Source organism: Ceratosolen solmsi, unplaced genomic scaffold, assembly GCF_000503995.2.
Source record: "Ceratosolen solmsi marchali unplaced genomic scaffold, CerSol_1.0 scaffold31, whole genome shotgun sequence".
Taxonomy (NCBI): Eukaryota; Metazoa; Arthropoda; class Insecta; order Hymenoptera; family Agaonidae; genus Ceratosolen; species Ceratosolen solmsi.
In genome coordinates this window covers 3,983,911-3,999,321 of record NW_011948432.1, presented here as the reverse complement: position 1 = coordinate 3,999,321, position 15,411 = coordinate 3,983,911, and the positions used below count along the sequence as shown (strand labels likewise).

The following is a 15,411-nucleotide window of genomic DNA, read 5'->3' as shown; positions in this document are numbered from 1 at the left end:
TATCTATTTTTCTTTTCCTCGCACGCATTATTTGTTGTTGTTTTTTGTTTATTTATTTATTTATTTATTTTTTTTTTCATCTATATGTACTGCGAAAGTACTCTAGAGTGCGAACAAAATACGTTAAAAGGATGAAAAACTACGTTTTACCTGAATGATATGAAGTAAAAATGCATAAAACAAAAGATATTACAATCGATAGGACTTCGAGTGAGTAACTTATGAAATTCCTTGCTTTCTAATTTCAAGGTAAGATGATTTAATCCTATTACGACATAAAGTTGTATATATTTATTAAGAAAATGTAAGCAAACATGAGCTCATACTACGACAGCTTCGATTCGACAATATATTTAAAAGTGAAGGATGCCGTATTGATAGCGGGGGCGGGGCGAGCGGGCGGGTCGGGGGCGGGCGGGGGGGGGGTTAAGTGCACCACCTTCACGGAGTCGGACGATCCCATTTCTGCACCACCATACAACTATTCCTCTTTCATTTACTTTTGGCGATAGCGAAACGTAAATATTATTTCGAATACAATACAAAATGCGTTTAACTTAGTATCGTGTGTTTCATATTTTACGATTGAAAATTTTTGTAGATACAAACGTACGTTTCAAATAATATATGTTTGCATTAAGCGCTCGGCCAATATACTTCGAATTCATAACAATATTATATGAAAATTATAAAATTTGTTCCATTATGTAGCTTAAAAAGCTGAAAATATTATGTTTTATTAGAATTTTAGAAGAAATTTAGCGCACAAATTTTTTCCAACTATAAAAATATGAGTAATTTTTTTTTTTTTTTGTCTCATTAATGTATTAAGAATTTGTTTTTATATCTAATTTAGAAAATAAATACTGTTCGCGTTATGGCGCTTTACAAGTTACTGAAACAAAAATCATTCTACACAGCCAATAGAAGCCTGTGTTAATCTAAATTTAAAAACAAAAAAACAGCTCGAAACGAAATAAAAAGTTTTCATAATAATTATACCAGTGCCGGCTTAAAATAGACCTAAAAAAATCTCTGACTGATATCGTGCTCAATAATCATAAAAACAATAGTACTGAGAAAGAGCATTAAAGCGTAAAAAAGTTAAAAAGAAAAATTATTCCGCGAAGTATCAAATGCGGAGAAATACGCCGTGCACAAGTAGAAAGAAAAAAAAAAAAAGAGAAAAACCGAGAGGGAAAATCAGAAGCGCGCTCACGCTCGCACTCACGCTCGCGTTCACCGAGTCGCGACATTTCCGCTTAAGCTCTTATCTTTCGTGTTTCACTTTATTACCTGCTGGATAGGTCCGCCCGGCGTTAGCTCTACCACTGTAAATCGAATAGTTCGTAATGCGAGATTACAGGAACAATGTCCATGTCGGCGTGGCTGAACGTTGTGAAAGCCTAATTAATTTCCGAGCTATTTAAAAGCCCCCCTGCGACGTAGCTTGACTTGGCCACCGGCTTACACACCCCCGCTCCCCATTCCCCACTCCCCAAACTCCCCATCATCACACCCCCCTCCCACTCCCCCCTCGCTCACGCCACCCATTTCACACCGGCCACGTACCGTCGGTCTAGCCCTCCCCCTGTACCACTCGCCTTGTCCACTCTCACTTATTCTTTCCCTTTGCCGTGCTTAAGTGACGCGATTGTTAGCGTCGCATGCCACATAAACTTTGCATTTCGACGATACTCTCGTTGCTTCTACCCAAGTCGATTACGATCCCTGCCCGGAAATACCGTGTAATTGCGATCCAAACACTGCGCAGCCTGAAAGCTGACCGAGTGAAGTGATAATAAATGCATAAATATTTTAACAAATAAAATGATGGAAAAGCGGTAAGATATGGGCAAACAAATAAGTTGTTGCTAAAAGATTAATAATAGAAGAACACGGTGAGGTTAATGAAACTTATAGCCAATTAAAAATCACGTGAAATTAATTTTCCAAAGTAATGCTGTCGAGGAAACAACGATTTTCAAGCTATTAAGCAATTAAAAAGGATTATATATTAGATTAAAAATTGGTCAAATAATTAATCGTTCTAATGATCATGAACGGTGCAAAAAAACAAACTTAGTGCTTACTTCATAATAAAATTCCATACGAAAACATATCCAACGAAAGTATTATTTGTCCTATTCTACTATTGCAAATTTCATCATAGGTAATGTTCTTATAATAATTGTATTTAAAAACTTATTTTCATTTTCTTTTTAAATTGCATATATATATATATATATATATATATATATATTTTTGTACAAATGCTTAACTTACTGTAATTGGTGAAAAATAATATCATATTTTATCGAACAAATAATAATAATTTTTCGATATTGACAGTTATTTTATCAATTATACTGCTATACATATTGAGAAAATAACCAATAAGTAAGTAACCAATAATTTCAGTTTTATTTTGGATTATCCATTTTTTGATGACGTTGTTATACTTCCTTTTGATGACATTACTAATGATTAATCTCAGTGTGTGCGTGAATGTATATGAGGGCGTGTATGCGAATGCATTTATGAGGGTGAGTTTAATCAACTAATGTTTTTGTTATTTATCCTGTACGAATCGAATGATGAATCTATATAGCATTTGTATGATTTTAAATGCATTATAAAGTTCGGCTTATACATTCGTACTCGTAATAAAAATAAGGAGGAAACAATAAATTTAAATTATATATATGCTATCATCCAATTTCTCTTATGGAACTATTACCTTCGTTTAATATTACTCAAGATAGAACAATGTTTTTCGCAAATGCTATAGATTAGAATATAAGGGGGGTAGGGGGGGGGGAGCAATATTTTTATATACTTACTTGATAAAAATCAACTAAGAGGAATAGAAACTGCTCGAGACAATTGCATTTCTAAGAACATTGTTTCCAAAATTTTTAGATATAATATTTCAAATAACATTTTAACGAGCCAATTCTCGTTTTTATAGCTCTGATGGGAATGTATCTGTAGCATTTATTACAATTATATTCAAATAAATATTAAATTATGGTAACAAATATCATAGAAACTTCCTAAAAATCCATATTTCATTTGTAATCAATCTAAAGCTTCTAGTTTATAAATTTTTTTTTTTTTTTTTTTTTTTTTTTTTTTTTTTTTTTTATAATGCATCATAACTTTACTTTTCATTAGACCATGACATTAACTTTTTGTAACGTCATTTAACATATTTTATATATTCTCCTTTGAAATAATTTTCCTATGTAAATTTGACTTATAAATAATGTAAAGAAAAAGTTTAAATAATATTATTGTTTCTCTACTTTCTTAATAAAAATTTCTTTAAAAAAAAAGAAAGTTTTTATGTATTGCGTAAACTAGAGTAACTAATATCCTTTAACTATATAACATTAAAAAGTATTTATAATTGCTTTTAATCATACATAAATTACTTAATTCAAATATATATATATATATAATTGGCTTATTAATCTATTATATTTAAACGAACACGTATTAATTTGCTTAAATCGGAATAAAGTACAAGCGGAAGAAGAATAAATAGATAAAGAGGAAGTAAGAACGAAGTTTTTACGTTCAACGTAATTAATTTGAAAATTACAAACTTTTTCCGAAAGAATCGGGCTTTGTAATAGTCAGAATATTATAGTTTATTTTTAATGTATATAGACTTACAAAATATTCAATTGTAATATCAGCATAATCAGAACCTTTCATACATTTCGGAATATTACTTTTTCTAGCAGAATAATGTTAAATTAAAGAAATTAATCGTTTCAAAAGCATATAAGCATGTGCTTGGAAAAAGTTCATATCTCAATTAGGTTAAGAGAAGAAAATAAATCTTGTATTAGTACAGTTGTATGAATTGCTATAACTCCATATTTGTACGATATTATGTAAATATTTTATTTCATAAGACTTCTGCATCTAAAGATCTAAAAGTTTCGATGATGGAAGGTGTGTGAAAAGACTTAACAGAGTTAATTAAAACTCCAGCATTGCCAGTAGTGCATTTATCATACAAATCGATAATAATCGGCACGACCGAATTAAGTCGTCTAAGCTACTTAATTAAATTTAATAATTAAACATATAAATTTATTAACAATATGATTTACTGACAATGAAACCTAGATCACAATTGATATAATATTAATAACTAAATTTAGAGTACATTTTTGTAAAGGAGTCAATGCAATTGCAACTAGAATTATGAAATATTTGTGTATGTAATTTTTTTTTTTTTTTTTTTTTTTTTTTTTTAATTTTCTTATTCGTATCAGACGTATTAAAATAAAAAATCATCCATTTCTTTAGAATTCCATTTCCCAAGAATATTAATATTATGAAAATATTATATCATAATTAAAAAATAAAAATACAATAACCATTAATGTGTAATAAGTTTTCTAAACAAACTGTTATTAGATTATAAGGTATAAGATATTGACACTCATCTTCATTATGGTTTAATATGTAACGAATATCGATCATAATAGGTAATTTTGCGGGAAAGCAATTAATTTGTAATGAATCGATTTGGCAGCAAATGTACAAGCACTATTACAGCAATAACATTGATAATAATGTTACCCTCACAAATTCTTCCCAAAGAATAAATACTATTAATTCCAAGTGTTTAATAGGAGTTCCTCATTCAATTGATTATTCAAGGTCTTCGTGAAACTATTCAAATGAATGTGCTTCAATTAGCCTAATTACCATAACTATTAAGTAAAGCCAATAACTGCAAAAGAATGAAAAATCCAGAAAATAATATATTTGCCCATATATATTTTTGGCTTATTGTGATCTATAATTAATTGCGAAAATAACGTTCATTCTCTCCCACAGACTAGCAAACTTTTAAAAAATTAAAGTCAAATATAATTACAATTCTTATTGTTAAAAGAAAAAAAAAAAAAAAAAAAGCTAAGCTATTATCGTGTGGTTAAGGAAAATGGTAAGGTATTCTAAAGTAAAATTTTCTATAGTAAGTACCCGATTTAATAACGGTAGTCTCTTTTCTTCTTCAAAAGTTTCTGATTAAGTAAAAACTTTTGAACTTACTCGTCCAATTGAAATATAACTGAACACAAAAAATTAGTTTCTTTGACCGATTAAACATTTTAAATAAATTAAAAAAATTGTACCTATAATTTTGGAAATTACAATAATTATGCGATGCTTGTGAGAAAATCGTTCCGATCAGATCATATAATAATTTGCTTCATTGTCAATGTAATATAAAGTTTATTACACGAAAATAACTTACATTAATGGAAAAAGTTTTAATAATCATAATAGAATAATACCACGTATACAAATTATTTGATTATTTCCATAATATTTGTCCATATAATTTGAATATATTATATTGAAATTGATAACTCGTGAGAGCCAATTATAAGTAATAATTACTGTATTACATATTTATCCAGATACTTATTTTCACTTCTACACAATTTCTGTTTATTATGATTTTAGTATGATGATCATCTATGAACTCTGACGTTATCCCATCATTAAATGATAATTTAAGATTTTAATTTTACACTAAAAATTTTTTATTACTTTTATTATTATTAAATAATTAGACGCGTTAATAATCAATTCAGCGATTCGTCAATATAATAGGCAGAATTCAAAATTGAAAATCCGACATCATCAAGTATTTCTCAACAATAAACTAATATTTGACTAAAATGACATCGTAATAACTAACCATCACAATTATTGAGACACAAGAGATTTAGTCTACAATAATGAAGACATACACATATTATAACTCACAAAAGTCGTATAGACAGTTGTGAAAAAGTATTTAGTTGTCAAATGCTATTTCACCATGAAAATGAATTTCAAGATTTTTATATCAAATGAAGAATAATTAAGTATTAGTCTTATACCGAATAGAAGTCTTTAATATAATAACAATTATACAGTAGATTAAACTTTTTTTCAGAAAACTTTTATAAAAAATAATAATTATGAATAATTTAGAGATAGCTTATTTATAAAAAACAATTTTAAATATTTCAAAATATTTTAGAATTATTCAACGACACTTACAATTAAACAACATTTCTCAAAACCTATATATGCTTTACGACCAAGTGAAAGTATTTTAGTAACATTTTATTTATTTTTTTCAACGAATAATTAATAAATGTATTAACAAGTTGTATGACATTTAAAAAAATTTTTTATTTATTTTGCTTCTATTCCAATGTACGTTACCACTAATTTTCAATGTCAATTAAATTGAAAATAATTGATATGCCTTATGATCGGACGTAACGAGTTCATTTTTAACTTATCACAAATATCATAACCAATGCATGACAATGTTAGTTCATATTCTTTTCACATTGTTCGGCTCGGATGTCTTACTATACATTAAATTAATGGACGAGTTGGATTCATTGCGGAGTAACGAACTGCTTAATCATATGTGGATAGACAAAAATTTTCATTGAAACTATACGAAATTTATTCATACAAATATGTGATTATTATTTATTAAAATTCCCAACTAATGTGACTCACTCCCATATCACGATTCTTGGTTCAGGTGACAAATTCTCTTCAGAGAAATGTGACTCAGGACGAAAATTTTTAATAGAGTCAAGATGCAGCGTAGTCGTCACGTTGGTATAAACGAGATTGCCGGCCGAGGCGGGAAAACGAATAAAACCATTAAATTATCCAAGAGTCGTGTCAGAAACGTTTGTACACTCCAAGCAAACGACAAGTCCGACGAATAACAGCCGTTTCAACCATTGACCCACTCCCATTGCAAAAAATCCGCAAATAAGAGGATCTCCGTCGCTCAATCTTGATCGCTCCTTTGCTTATAGGAGGCATGTCGCTGCGGGGGAGAGACGGCAACGGAGATCCACGCCTAGGATGATGGGGTTAAGAAGATAAGGGATAGGAGCTAAGCGAGTCCTGGTGGGGCAACGGTCGCCGGATGCTGGCGGCTCCGCGCCGCTCATCGCCGCCGCGGCCCACGATGCTCTGCCAGCGCAGCCTTGCGATTTTCTTCATCGTCAACGTGCCTATCGGTGAGTAGAGGAGTCGAGGACGAATTCTTTATGGGCTCCCATTACTTCGCTGCATTGACTGGTCGAGCCGTCGAGTGTGCTTACGCGGGCTTTTAAAGTGTGGGTTAAGGAAGGTTGGGGAGGGAGTGAGGTGAAAAATTTCTGGGAGCTTAGAACTTTATGCCTATGCGAAGCATGCGCACTTGTCGATTATCGGTGTATCGATGACCTGGGAAGGAAAATCGTGGAAAGTGTGGCTGATGGCATGTTAAATGAATTACGCCTTAATGAGATTACAAGGGATATGGTATCCGGTACCTAGTTAGACCGAGCAATGATGTTAATGGTAAAATTTGATATCAAAGTTGTTTTAGAAACTTTTAACGATTAGCAAATAATTTCAGAATGCCAGAATTAAGTGTAATATTTAGAATTCTATTATATCGTTGAGAGTATGATCATTGAGCACGTAAGATTTTCATTTCCGAATGTACGTGATAGAATGTAATTTAAAAATACATTATCCGTTAATTTTATGTGATACGAAATTTAGATCAATTGCATAAGTAATATCAATCAAATATATCGAAAGTTTTACTTCACTTTACAAATATCGACGTTAATTTTCAAATTTTTCAATGATCGAATAATTAATTTGATTCGATTGCAATAGTTATGTCTTCTTCGCTCGCGTGACTTTAACATTTTCCACGAATTCAAAAAAACTAGAGTAAGCTATTGTATTATGTAAAATAATTAATAAGGTTATAAATTTTCAAAATATATAATTCGATCGAATGAGTTTTCTTCACATTAATTCTGTTTTATCAATTATCTTGAGCTGCTATTTATTAATGTAGAATGATATGGTATGTAATATCGTTTCGAATAATAATTTCCAGAAAATAGCGAAAATAATATATTAATTTGTAAACATTTTCTGTAATATATATATATATATATGTACGTATGTATTAGTATGTGAACTTGATTGAAATTACAAATGATAATGTTTAATGCATTTTTCTGTAATTGTACAAACTAGACTATGATAATACCAGCGGATGTTCTATTAATGTTTTCGTTACTATTAATTATTAGTTACTATTGGCAAGTAACGGTGCAACAGTCATATAATTATTATCAAAAGTCTTCGGTATATTTTATCTAGAAACAACGAACTTTTCGTTCAAATTGGCGGCTTTGCTTAACTGACTTGTGCTAACTTGATTAATCGCTCACGTCTTTCACAGATAGACAAGCGGATATGTTGCTCTCCAAACTATTATTTTACCGACTGGCTAAGCGATTTTTCTACCAAAAAGTGATTGATTATTTCTTTTAAATAAACCGGATATCTTAAAAAACTATGCATTCTTCTTCTAAAAGTTAAATCGAACGTTTTCCGACCCGTCTCATTTAGAATAAAAAGCTTATTTTCACCACAGCGTCCTTGAGGTAGTATGAGCAATCTTATCTAAAAACAATTTGATAAAAGTAATATAAAATGATGAAATTTCATAATTTTGTTTAAAAATAAAATTAACTCACTTTAAACTAAAGTAAGTGGATTGTTTGGTGATAATTTTGATTTTCTTATTCATCATTATGAAATCGATAATATAATACTAAAAATATTAATTGCAATGAGTTATTTAATTCAATTATAATTAAGAAGGAAAAACTTTTAAGAATTTATAGAAATTTATTTTCAACTAATTACAAAAGAATGAAGGTATATCTATCTATCTTTAGTCTTAATAGAATTAAACTTTTCATACTTTCAAAATATATATCTCTTATGATCCCTTATGATGTATATCCTTATTTTTTAATGAAGTAAATCACGTATAATAATAATAATAATAATAATAATAATAATAATAATAATAATAATAATAATAATAATAATAATAATAATAATAATAATAATAATAATACAAAGTAATTGTAATTATTTTGAATTTTAAAATTAATGTTTTATTTTATATTTAAAGAACTGTAGAGTTTCAAATTACAGTTTCAAGAAAAATATTGAAATATAATATATCGATTATGATATGTAAAAATGTGAGAAATATATATTTATTCTTCAATGGTCTTTGAATTGAGTATTTTAAAGTATTTAAATCTATAAAATGCTCGTACAAATCAAATCCAATATAATCTATATGATTTACTTCACAATTATTTTTAAAATAATTTTGATGCGTGTAAATAATTGGAAACCGTAGTTCTAATTATTAGATAATGATTTTTTTAAATAATCTCTTTTCTTGCATTCAATCAATGTAAATAAATTTTAAGTTTTGTATGACTAAATAATGATCCAATTAATCGTAAAAAGAAATTAATTATATTAATTTGTACAATGACTAAAATATGGAAATGTGATTCGATTCATTCCATTTGATTTCATTCGATTTGATTCCATTGCGTTCGAATTCTCCAACTGACAAGAATTTTTATAATAATTGTATTATATTATACACTCTATATTTATCGGAATTTTCTTAAATAAAGCTTAGTTGTCTATGAAAATAATTTTAAAACTTTTATTGAGATATATCGTTACAAATACGTCAACCCATAAAATCAAAGAAAATGTATAAGATCTTGAAATTGAACCCCGATGTCAATAAATTTTTTAAAATTTGTGGAATAGATAGAGTAGAGATTTTATTTTTAATATAATATAGTTAATAATAAATGATTTCTAAAATATTTTAAGTAATCATTAAAGAATGTTATCTATGAAATTATTTATATTTATTCTGTCAAATCTAATAAATTAATAATTCAAAGCATTTAAAATTTTCCCATATATAAATATATATATATATAATATACAAAATATAAATTTATATATTTCTAATAATTATTAAAAAGTAATTATTGAATAATCCATATTTGATACAAATAAATATAATTCAAAGTCATATTAATTTAATAGAATTAATAAAATTAACGAAAAATCGTAATTTAAAAAATTCTGATGTACTTCAGGATGAAGATTATCGTTTATCCATAAAAATGAAATATATGTAATCTCATGTAATATGCTTAATATCCAGCTTAAAAAAACTTTATTTCATATATATATATATATATATATATATACACATATTTACACATATCTGCCTTCAATACGCTCATCTTTTCATAGCTGAATAAAACGAATAAAGTAAACTTAAGTCCTATATTCTAGTAGGAAACGAATCAGTGTACAAAGAAAGAAACCATAAAGTAAAGCGAAGCAAAGAATACGAATGGAGGAAAATACGGTGACACTCGTCACTAGATGCTTCTCTCTCGATTCATTCTAAGTCTTCTCTGTCACATTTCCTACGAGCTTTCAATTCGCGATGAAAACTTCTGTCACTTCATCATTCTCTTTATTTTCTAATATCTGACATCATTATTTTATCCTTTTCAATCTATACGTAAATTTATCTCTCTCTTGCTAACGAAATGCTTGAAATTATGTTATTTTGATCATTTCTAATAGCAATTTAGAATGGAAAGTCGAGTCATTTATAAAATTAATCTATTGTAAAAGAAAATTCAATTTTCAATAAATAGTCGTGCTTAGCTAATTATGTAATTAATATCAATTAATAGTAGCTGTAATATTTTAATTGTTATTTTTGCCAAATTGTTAGTAAAACGTGTTATCTATTAACAATATTATTTATATTAGCTTCTACTATCCCATTTACAATAAAATTTTTCGTATTTGATCTACATGTGTTATTCAATTCGATAATGCAATAAATTAATTGAATTTAATTTCAAATATATAAGTAATTAAGTACCGAGTATTAGACATAATTTAATAATTTTTGATTTTATTTAATTTTTGCTTCTTTATTAAAATTACGCTTAAGAAGGATTGTTTAATAGTATCATGATAACAATCTTTAATACTTTGCACAGTTTTTGAATAATCCGTATTTTATATTTTCAAATCTGTACATAAATAGTGATTAATTATTGTAAAAAATTTCATGAAATAAAGAAGTTTTAATGTTAGTGAAAAATGTTTTATTACATATATAATCCGTTCGCATCACAAGCCCAAATTCTTAATTATTATTTCCTACGAATAATGAATGACAATAAACATAGCCATTTAAGACAATATTCGCCCTTATATTTTCTGTTCTAATACTATTTATAAACAACTGCTCGAGTCATTAACTAATAATTCAGACTACTAGATTGTTCGTTGGTATCCTAGGCTACCTAGGCAATCTTGATTTATAACAAGAGAAACCAAAAACGTATAATTAACAATACCATTCCGAAATCTACATATATTACATTTCAAGTATAGTCATTGTATAATTGTATTCCTATTCGGTTTCATTCTTAGATTGCTTAAGAGACCGATTATATTACAGTAGCTAACCTAAATAAGTTACATTTATTGAAAATTTATAGACTCATATATATATATATATATATGTTTCATATATGTTTCTATATATGTTTCACTGGTAATATCTTGGTAATATATTTTTAGCCGCAATAATGAACTTATATAATTATAAGTTATGAAAGGCCATTTTTTTTTTTTTTTTGCTTTTGTTTAGGGCTTTTGAAATAATATATATTTTGATAAAACATTCTTTTTCCATAACGTGTTTTAATAAGTAACATAAATGAGATTTATGTATTCTATTTCTATGCATTGCATTGCTAAAAGTTTCTTCATAAATTAAGAATCGTTGATAAAAAAAAAAAAAAATTTTATGTTGTTATATAGATATTTTTTTCTTTCGAATATGCGTATTCTGAATTTTTTAATTGAAACGTAAATGAAGTTTTAGAATGCACTATCATATATAATTGATATAAATTATTACAGATATAGATATTGTTTAGAAATTATTATCGATATTATCGTATTATATAACCTTTTTTATGATCTATTTATACTAGATTTTTATAAAGGATATTTTTATAAATTCTAAAGTATCGAATACTGAATTTATACAATAATAATATATAATATCACAGCTTCAAATTTTTAAAATAAACCAACTTATAATTTAATCTATCGTAACATTCATATTTTATTATTATTGTTTGATAATTCGTAAATTTTCGCCGTAAAGGGAAAATTTTTTAATTTCAAAAACAAACGGTACTCAAAAAAACAACAACAACAACAACAAAATAAATAGAAACTAAACGAATACATAGAAATAAAACATTTTTTTGCTTTTTTTTATTAATTGATGAAATATATAGCTGGAATATTTCCAATACCTTCAGAAGTAGAAACATGTTGGATTTATTTGAATTATTAATTAATCATACATAAATGTCATTAACGGTATTTGTTATTTTCTTATTTTATAATATAAAACATTTTTTTTTTTTTTGTGTATATAATTTCCTTATTTAATTTATTTAATATTGCATTTGTTATTTTGTACTGCTTCGTTAAATTCTTCTGATTGAGCGAAGCTTATATAACATAATAGACAGTTATTTTTTTATTAAAAAGTTTCTACAGATGATTTTAAAATGTTAGAAATTTTATCACCGTAAATCTTTATATATTCATTGAATGTAACACGAAGACGGAACATTTTATGAAGTTATCTAGAGAATTTATTGTATTTCTATATTTATTCACCGAATTTTTTTCTTTAAACACCTTACAACTCGGACAATATTTCAGAAGATAATTCGATAAATGCGCACCTACTAATACTCTTCAATACTTGCTTGGGGTATATGTTTGCTACTATGTTTGAGGATGAATTGATAAAACATAATGATAGTACTATCGTATAAATATAAAGCGGCAACATTAAGAGAAATGTGCAAGTATTAAATTAGCGTTCTGTCATTAAAACTTTACGTCAATTAAAATTAAAACATTCCCTTTGGTTTATAAAGAAGGATATATTTTTGGGAAGGATAAGTTTTAGAATGTCACTTGCGAACTCTTCATCCACGATGAACTTGATCAATTTAACCCTAATTATATGCGAAGTAAAAAAAATTTTCAACGAAACTCTGAACATTCCATTCCACTCAAAGATGATATTTTGCTTTATCATTCTGAATCTTCTCGTGGGTAATGAATTTTTCCATGTCCACTCTAGCTAACTTTGGGATAATAAATTTTATTATATGTCCAACAATTTTTTGGATGGACAATGCCGGACCATGTCATGTTACATTTGCGAGAGAAATCATTTATCCTGTTTTGCTTTTCTTGTTCCGAATGTCGACCGTAATGTACAGTAATGTACTTAAATTATATATAAATTTGACCTTTGTCACATTCTGTCGTTTTCTATAGTTTTCGTCATTATTATTTAGCTACAATCCATTTTGCAATATTTATTGAATTATTTTTCAAAATGAAATTACTTTGATGCGTTTAGAGCACGATTAACTATGCCGTCCAACTGTTTATAGAACATTAGTCGGCGATCTTAAAATAAAAAAATTTTTTTTTTTCTTTTTTTTTCGGGAAATTATATTATTTTTATTAATAATTGTTCTTCCAGAGGTGAATGTTACGTCGATAAGAAATTTAAATAAAGAAGAAATGTACAAAAAACAACAATTATGTACAAGGGTAGTTAATAACATAATTATTCATAATAAAGGCATTTCATTTTATATAAAATTAACTAAAAGGAGATCATTAGATGTTATATGGGAAAAATGTGTGGGCAAGTGGAAGGGTTAGTACATTGATTCGGTATATAACACATAAGTTTTTTATTGTTATTTATTTTCTATTTTCGTCTATTTTACAAATATAGGGATGATGCTTGTTATAAAATTTCAGATCCTCGTGACGTGGTGCCCCGTTGATGGTAGGTTACCCTGGTGAATCTGTTATTGCTTAATGCGTTTCGGTACAAGGGGCTTCTATTCCCGATTAGGCATTGACAATGACAACGTCGCAAAAAGCAAAAAGTGTAATCTTTGGCAGCAGCGCCTTCAATTTGTTAGAGGCTCACCCCATTGTGGGTATTAACGTTGCGAGGGGGGGTGGTTGCAGAGGGGGGAGATGTTCTTGGTAATGCGTCGCTGCTTGGCCAATGCAAGTGGCAACGTGTGGATATGCAAGCGGCAACAATGTATGTGTGATGTGTTTGATGAGGAGACGAGGATTGGCCGATGTCGAACGAGTTGGATTTCTCCTTACAACGAATTTTAGGAAATATTTTTCTACTCGATTGTTTATATATTTCTATCATTGTCGAAATGTTCTCGCATAAACAGACTCGCCGCGCTCTTCCTAGTAAATGAGACAAAGGTCACTCATTCCACTTTTTGAAGTTCAATATTTTTCATGTAATTTTTTCCCAACTAATAACCTTCGCGAGATTCTCTGATTCTCGAACGCATTCGCTTTACAATACCTTAATAATACTAAACAAAGCAGAAGAAATAATAATTCTTAATAATTAACAGCAATTTGCATGTAAGTTAATGCATAAAAACAGTATAATTCAATAATATATAATTAAACAATAGCAATATTAATCGTCTTTTATCTCAGGATTCAGAATAATGTAGGTCAAAAAATATTTTCAATTATTATTGTGACTGCGTAATAAATAATATGTAGACGACAGTCAATCATTCGTAGTGACATACAATAACACTACTTGGCAATTTTCGTATGAATTAAAATTTCGTAATAATCAATTTCCAATAAATCGAAACAATAACGTACACCCATTATCATAATCGTCAATGTAATTGACTTTTTTTCCAAAGCTGTTGTTCATGTAAAAGTAGTTTGTGAACAAATAGTGGACTTGAGAAAAAATAAAGGAAAATGTCTTAGAACAATTCATTATTTAATTTAATGTAATTATCTGATTTGTTGCCAGTCTATATCGTAAACTGATGGACAAAAAAAAAAAAAAAAAAAAAAAAAAAAAAAAAAAAAAGAGAGAGAGAGAAAATAAAGTAAAATACAGTAGAGCATAGTTTATATATAGAAACTTCGAAGGCTACAGTTCGGTGCAAAGTTTTCACTACGGTCAAACTGACTTACCTAACGAACGTGCTTTTTCAAACCCCTTTTTTGTTCCAATTTTGCTCTTACTGTTTTGAGAGTGAGAGAGAGAGAGAGAGAGAGAGTGCGCGATTCAAGCAGACGGAGAGGTTCGGAGAAGTGAAAAGGATGGGAGGAGAGTCTTTTCGAATGAAAGCAGAAGCTATCCAAGGACGTGAACGGTAGCAGTGTGTCTTGCGATTCTTTTTGAGCTTCATCCATTTTTTCTCTCTCACTTTCTTCCACCTACTCACTGCCCATATGGCCTCTCCCCCCCCCCCACCCCCCCCCCCCCTTCCCCCCTCCCTTTTC

At 28.4% G+C, this 15,411-nt stretch overlaps 1 protein-coding gene across 1 annotated transcript in view; it reads left to right on the top strand.

Annotated features, from left to right (window-relative positions):
• The first annotated feature begins 7,024 nt into the window (after positions 1-7,024).
• Positions 7,025-15,411, top strand: part of LOC105364407 (lachesin) — a 79,356-nt gene continuing 70,969 nt past the window's right edge. Inside the window, exon 1 of the mRNA XM_011502319.1 lies at positions 7,025-7,076. Coding sequence (XP_011500621.1) covers positions 7,025-7,076 — 52 coding nt within the window. The remainder of the gene's footprint in view (positions 7,077-15,411) is intronic.